The sequence below is a fragment of the Mastacembelus armatus genome, chromosome 15, assembly GCF_900324485.2.
Source record: "Mastacembelus armatus chromosome 15, fMasArm1.2, whole genome shotgun sequence".
Classification (NCBI taxonomy): domain Eukaryota; kingdom Metazoa; phylum Chordata; class Actinopteri; order Synbranchiformes; family Mastacembelidae; genus Mastacembelus; species Mastacembelus armatus.
In genome coordinates, this window is record NC_046647.1 from 3,733,504 (window position 1) to 3,741,369 (window position 7,866).

The 7,866-nt window shown below is 39.0% G+C and overlaps 1 protein-coding gene across 1 annotated transcript in view; it reads right to left on the reverse strand.

Annotated features, from left to right (window-relative positions):
* slc24a3 (solute carrier family 24 member 3) overlaps nt 1–4,007 on the reverse strand; it is a 114,493-nt gene extending 110,486 nt beyond the window's left edge. The window contains exon 1 of the mRNA XM_026308593.1: nt 3,734–4,007. Within this exon, the coding sequence (XP_026164378.1) occupies nt 3,734–3,914 (181 nt within the window). The 5' untranslated portion in view covers nt 3,915–4,007. The remainder of the gene's footprint in view (nt 1–3,733) is intronic.
* Between the last annotated feature and the right edge of the window lie 3,859 nt (nt 4,008–7,866).

Below are 7,866 nucleotides of genomic sequence, written 5' to 3' on the forward strand. Positions count from 1 at the left end.
CTTTCATGATCAACCACATGTCTGAAAGCATGTCGCTTCATTATGGTTAATGCAATACTGACTTTTGCGTTCAGTGTAAAATTCTAGTAAACAGGCTTTTTTTTAATTTAAATGTCATTACAAATAAAAATAATTCAGGTTTATTATGTTTTTTAAGTGAAAAACTTCATATATATATATATACTAAATATTACATATTAATATGTAATTTTTTTATTTAATTCAGTAAGAAAACACTCTCCATGAGTGACTTTGGTAGCACTGGCTACAAACCTCACCATAAATGACCAAACTCATGGAGATAAAATATTTTTTATTTTTGTTTTTGTTAAAAGCAACTAATATTCTGGTGTAATTTATAGTACAGAAATACGGTACCTTCTAGAGTGTGAAAGTCCATTACAGTGGTGGAAAGACAGTGAGAGCAAATATCCCACTCTGACAATTCTTGCAAAGTCCTACCTATTCATACATGGCATGTTAACCCCATGTTCTCTGCAGAATGAAATATAGCCTCCAAGAGAGCCAGCCTGAGCCCTGAGCATGTGGGCATTCTAACACTTTTGCACTCCAAGGTAAAGATCTTGAAGTAAGCATTAGTGTTAAAGAGAATGTGTCTATGCTTGTTGTGTAGTATCAACCTACTCCTAGTCAAGTTTAAACATCGATGCCTATTGTGGCCACGTGATAAGGCACAGTTTGTTCTCAGTTTATTTTCAAACCTACTTAGCAAATTATTTAACAACTATTCTTGGATAAATTTCTTATATTTGCTTTTTACCAGTAATGGTTGATGTATTTAAAGCGACCTCATTGTTTAAGATTGTGATATTTTGATTTTTATATATTTAATAAAATGTTGAACACAGACTTCTTTATATTCTTTTGTAAATGACTGATTAATCAATTGAAAGCATAATCAACTAATTAATCGATTATTAAACTAGTCAGCCAATCCCTGTGAAGTTCCACTGGAACAGGACAATAAAAGTGGACCTCTCAGATTAATCGGGTAGCCTGAGTCATACTGGGCAGCTCGTCTCACCTCACTTTGTAGCACATGCCAGTATGTATTCATGCTGAGACCATGTGACAACTAGCTTGTAGATATTTGTTTTGTTGTATATTGCAGTACACGCTTTGATTAATTGTAACGTGTTTGTTTATAAGAAGCTAGATTTCTGACTGTTTGATTTTCACATTTGGCGTATCTGGGAACTAGGGAGTAGGTTTGTGTTAACCTTCTAACTTAGCTTGGTCCTTTGCCTGAATGAAAATTTCAGTCGCTTTTTACAGTCTTTCATCTGGCATTTAATGAAACAAAATATTCCTCTGGTTGCACCACAGGTCTGCAGGCATTATCTCAGGTCTAACCAGCTAATTAATGAACCTGTCAATCACACATTAATAGTGCTGCCCAGGGAGGAGATGCAGTCTGTTTGTGAGAAATATCAAAGTTTTTTTTTCTCTTATTATGAAATACTCTTACATGTACTGTTTTATTATTCTACAACTTTATGTTTTGATCTTTGCACTGCTTAAAGCATAATTCCTGCTTGTTGCAATTTACATTTATAGTGTGGACAAACATTTATCATTTAAATCTGGACAGACCAAAGTAATTTTTTGAAGTAGCATGCACGTGGCACAAAAATTTTGGAGGCCCTTTATTTTTTGTATTATATTAAACATTTGGTATTATATTTCCCATTCTTGCTACATTTTCTGAATTGTTAGTATTTCTACAAGAAGAAATAAAATATGTTCTAATGTAAAATCAGTTTATTAGTTTAATTAGTTTAATTTAATCAGTTTAATATAATTAAAAATTTCCTAAAAAAGCAAACACTTTTTTTCAAACAGTTTAAGCGAACTGTATATGTCACATTGTGATCGTTGTGCTCTCTTTTCGTTCCACATTTTCAACTGAGAAAGTTGCACTCAAACTTTTGCACTGCAAAGTTCTGCACTCAGTTCAGTTTCGGTGTTTTTGAAGGTTATGTCATGCCAACTTGCTTTGAACACATAGAAGGTTATGAACAGGTATTGTTTTATTGTAATAATTTTCAGAGTGAATGCATTTTGGTCATTCATTTTTAGAGAATTGTATTTACCATTTAGTAATGCACTCTTGTTTCTGTTCCTTGTTCTGACATTTATGCAACAGATGATTTGTTTCTCTAAAATTGTGGAGCAGTTATGCTGATACATTTTTCTGGTCCAATACACTACATGTACTGCTTAATCAGTTTCCCTGAAATCATATTCTGAGTGTTACTTAAAATAGAAAGATGGGACTATTCCAGATGTTTTGGACACTAGTTTTAATTATTTTGACATTGCCCCTGAGAAATTGTTTGTCCATTATTTCTGTCATTCTGTTTTGATTTAATGTTAAACAAACTGTTGATCCAGAAAAATAAAAATCTTTTTCACTAATGTATCTATTAGAAATTGCTTTACATGAAATACCAACCACATGCACCAAAGCTAAATTAATTATTAAATTGAACTTTTTCAGAAGCCCGTCTCCTATACAGTAGAAATTTGAGGTATAAGGAAAGGTATTCTTCGAACCCAAGCTGTTCCCAAACAACGGAATTCCTTCTACCTCTTTTGTTGACCAAAGACTTCTGTGGCTGCTCTCTTTCTGCCATCTTCACTGGTGCTGATTTTTAAATACCACCAGATACCACATACGTGACTTGTTTCGCCAACAGTAGGCCTATAGGCTGAGAGAATTCGGGCTTCCGTAGGGGCGAAAGTGGCCATGTGTATCTGTTGTCTATACACAATTTACTCTGCTGTAAAGGTAAAACTAATACTACTGATTATAGCTAGAGCAGTCCTCACATCACCAGTTAAATCCCTGTTGGTCATGATAATCTTGTGATAATACTGTTTTAACTTATATCTCCAGTTATAGACCACTAGTCTTAATCTTGTCACTGAGTCAATGTAATCAGTTCTCACAGAACAGACACACTGCCATGTATCTACAGCAGCTTAACACTTCATATCCAGCTTATCAGTTGTTGCTGAACTGTAGGAGATAGTAGAAAAACTAAAGCTCCAGTAAGTAATTCAAGCAACACAGCGCAGTGTAGTCAGTACTACCATTTCCAGAGGATTATTGGTTGCAGATGTTGAGCTACAAGAAGGCATTTTGTTGTTTGGTTCTTTGTGGTGATTGTAAATGTGTGCTGATACGCTAAAGTTACCTAATGAAAATTCAGTCAGACACATCTTCTAACCCTCCTGGGATATACATGTATATTGTTTTTTAGCTTCGACAGCCTACTCAGTGGGGAGTTTACAGATACAGTACTGCATTACCTGCACTATACTATTGGCACCAACTAGTTTGTCTGTGTTGCTCATAGCCAGGACTAACCTTAATGTACTTAGATTATGGTTACTGTTTTAAATCCCATATTTTAAGGCTAATATATCATTTTTTAATGTACCCATTGCATATACCCATTCTATATAATTAATTTCACTTCTAACATCCATCATAGTAGTGCAGTTTATGCTTGTTCTGTTCTTTTAGGAATTCAAAATGCAAGCAGAAAAATCAAACATACCTATGGCAGTATCTTTGACTCCCTGCAAACAGCGTGCTGATCCTGCTTGCCGCAAACTACACATCGTTTGTTTCACATTTTACAAAATGAACCTATCAATTTGTGTCGGTCGACAGTAAAATGAAGACGTTTAAACTGCCTCTCACCTGCTTTACGTGACACAGACTGGAGTCCCACTACGAGCCCCAGCAGTACCCCCGCAAAGCACATCTGGATGGCGAACAACTCCTTTCGCTTTCTCCGCCTGGCTTTGCTCCTCCGACGGTTCAGCATCACTCGTCCTCCGACGGCCGTCTCCGGCATCCCTTCAACCACCACGCGGGCCATGGCACTCTTCTCGGTGCGAGCGTTCCGGTGGAACCCCCCGCGGTGGTGTAAAGGTACGAGAAACTAAAGCGAGCAGGGAGAGAATGAGGTGTTGCTGTAGGGGAACTGAAGTTACTAGACGAGAAGATATTACTGGCTTCTCGATGCCTTTATAAAGCTAACCAGTGTAAAAATGACAGTGTAACACGTCCGGTCTCAGATTTCAAAATAAAACTCCCCACTGTGTAGGAATTTTTTTGTTAATTAATGATTTGGGTAGCTATATACAGTATTTTATAATTTTTAATGTTTTTTTAGTCCAAGACCTTCAGTGACCTATTTATAATAAAACAAATATGCAGCCATTCACAACGATTTTTTTCAAAATTGTTCTTTATTCTTATATAATAACATATCCCTTGTAGGGGACATTAGGTCTAGCTTTGTCACAAAATAAGCATCCATTTGGTAAAGATGATGTTTTATTTTCTGTGCACTTCTGTCTATTTTCTTTCTCATTTTATGATAAACTAAATATCAAAACTAATATAAAACAAATTGCATTAAAAAATGTAATGTATATAATGTATATAATAGTCATTTCTCAAAAACTTCAACAAAAAAGTTTTAAATGAGATGGTATACAAGGAAATAGTAGTGGAAGGTCTGAGTCCCCTCCTTATCCAGTCAACATCTGTGGTGTGAACATTGAAGTGGTGCCAGCCTGCATATACCTAGGTCTACACTTGGACTTGGAGTTGGACTTTTAATTTTAAGTTCACATTTTCAGGTAGGGGAGTGTGGGTTTTCGGCATGAGCATTCAAGCAGAAGTGCTGGAGCTCTGCAGCATGTTATAATCATCTGCTGCTTCAGAGCTCAAGGAGGGGTGAGGAGTGGGAGGCATGAGGGAGGTGCATGTGTGAGTGTAACCAATACTTATTGCATAATCTAATTTTTAGGCTTGATCCCCCACCGAAGGTGAAGGCAAGGGACTATTATAATAGCTCAATGGTGCCAGGAGCGAATAAGCGGGGGGGGGGGGGTCAGGCAGCGTGGGGCATTGACCCACCCCTCACCATGATGTGGCGATGCGCGAGACCTGCGCGAGAAATGTATGATGCGGTTGCCAGGTGGGCGTGGGCCTGGAAATTGTTAGGAATATTGTTGTTTTGGTTCGTTATTATTATTATTATTATTCACATTCCGTAACGACCTCAGATTTGATCCCCTGAACATGTGTTTTATAAACGACTTCGAAAGAATGACTCTTCAGCGCCCCCGACAAAAGTGAAAATACATTGCGCCAATGGGAGCCTGAGTGCTGCTACTGTTGTGTTGCATTTTTGTGTGTCTGTGTGTCTGTATGTGCCTGTATCACTATGGCCTCAGAAATGTGCCCTCTGCAGCAGTTAACAAAATCCCACACCCCAGCTTTCAGGGTTCAAACTCTGCTCTCATTTAAAGGGCTCCCAGTGAGGTGACTGGAACCACGCTTTGACCTTGGTATTGAATAAATCTTGTGGTTTTATGAGACAAGACTCTTTTCACTGTGATGGTGTGAAAAATTTGTCTTTTTGGGCCCGAAATATGGCCTCTGGAGGGATTTACAAAATCCCCCACCTCAGCTTTGATAGTCCTGTCCAATGAAAGCTTAGGACAATAAATGTGTAAGTCTGTTGCTCTACATGTGTCCACGAGTGTGAGCAATAGTGTGTGTGGCTGAATATATTTGTTAATGTCTTAATATGTGTCTGTGTGTTTTTGTGTCTCAGTACATCTGGATATGTGTGTCTGTGATTAAAACTGCTGCTGTGGTTACCATGGAAATGTGAAGTGTTTCACTGTCTGTCTCTTAAACGCACATCAACCTGAAAAAATCCTCCACCGCAGCTTCTCGGCTCTGAATCCTGCCGTCGTTTGAAGGACTCCCGGTGAAGCGACGCGGTTCGACCTCTGCGCCGGCCGCGTATCGCTCGCGGAAGCGGTCTGCTGGGGGAGGCGAGACGAGGGCCGGTCATCGCTGCTTGCGGCTATATTACACTTTCTTGTCAGTGCATACTGACTGATCTGAACTGATAGGGATCCTTTGCTGTTGTTGCTGTGCAGGAATGGCTTATTGATGATCAAAGAAATGCTGATATGGGAATAAAAAAGTGACTTTTATGGCACAATATGCTATTGATTTCCCTGTTTATACAATCTTTGAAATATATCTGATAATATTTTATGTTGCATCCACAAAACAAACTATTTGACTCTGGAAATTAATCAAAGCAGCTATGAACAAATCTGTCCTAATAATGGCTCAGCAAAAGGCTTTCTGATGGGGATAGACATTATGAGCATTACCATTTAAAACAATGAGATTGCTCTGTCACTTCTGAAACATGCACATACGCTCATAAGTACTCTAGATCAGTGGTTCTTAACCATGGGGCCGCGGCCCATTCCTGGGCCACGAGCGCCAAATAGTGGGCCGCAAAAAACTTTCAGCTCTGCACCAGTGGTCCGCAAGGGCCGCGGAACTACAATGCAGCTTCCCACCACTTGGTGGCAGTGAGTCGTCAGCCAGTTGTTTAACATGCTTCATCAGCAGAAGATGTCAGTTCCAAACTTTTGGCTGAAAATATGGAGAAGTTTTTAAAACTAAAAAATGAAGCAGGTCAATGACTGGCAGGCAGCGCGGCGTCATTAGGCAGATACTTGATCGTGCGCCAGAAGCTAAATGGACCCACTGTTTTCTCCACCGTGAAAGCCTTGCAGCAAAAAAAATGTCACCAGAGTTCCACGAGGTGATGGATGTAAGTGTGAAAACCATCAACTTCATTAAAAATAATGCTGTGAAGTCCAGATGTTTTGCTAAACTTTGTGAGGGCATGGAAGCAGATCATGTCCAGATGGCTCTCAAGAGGACTTGTCCTCAAGCAATTGTTTGAGCTGAGGAATGAGGTTTTCTCTTTTCTCACTGAGAGAAAATCTCCTCTTGCACATTACTATACCAACACCAAGTTCACAGCTAAACTTGCCTACCTCTGTGACATTTTTTATCTGCTGAACCAGCTGAACGTGTCACTTCAAGGGAGAAAGAGCAACATATTTTTTGTTGCAGACAAAGTTCAAGCTTTCAAGAGGAAACTTGCTTTGTGGACTAAGAGGGCCCAGGAAGAGAGAATGGACATGTTTCCACTTTTGTCTGGCATTTTGGAAAACTCCCCTCAGGTGAAGGTCAGTCATTCAGTCTGTCAGCACCTCTCACAACTGGCAGAGAAATTTAATTAATACTTTCCTGAGGATCCCAGAGAGGGACACGTGGGTTGTGGACCCATTTTCAGTGGATCCCACTGAAAATGATGTTGCTTTGCCCTCACATCTGGAATCACAGCTTCTGGAAGTTTCCACTGACAGCACTTTAAAGGGCAGTGGGGAAAACTGGACCTAGGCTCCTTCTGGATTGTTGTCTCAAAGGAGTAGCCACGTCTAGCACTGAGGGCTGTGAAACTCCTTCTCCCATTCATGACTACATACCTGTGTGAATCAGGGTTCTCCATTGTGGCCACAACCAAGACCAAACAGACTCAGAGCATCACTGGAGGCTACCCTGAGAGTGAGCCTTTCCCCCATTCCACCCAGACTGGATCTGATCATGTCTGAGAGGCAGGCCCAAGTGTCTCATTAAGAGGCGAATATAAACTGGGAGTTTTAGCATGTTAAAAAAATGACACAGTCACTGTTGTGACTGTTATTATTCATTTGTCACAGATTTAGAGAGTAACTTCTAGTTCTGCCATGCAAAAAATAAGACTGCTAAATTGTCAAATTCATCAGCAGGTTATAAGGCAATATTTAATTTGCACTTTATTTAAATTTCATTTACAGTTTATTTATTTAATTTAAAACTTTTATTTTAAATGTATTTATTTTATTACCACATAATTTTATTTATCAGAATTTCTCTTCAGTTTTTTGAGAGTA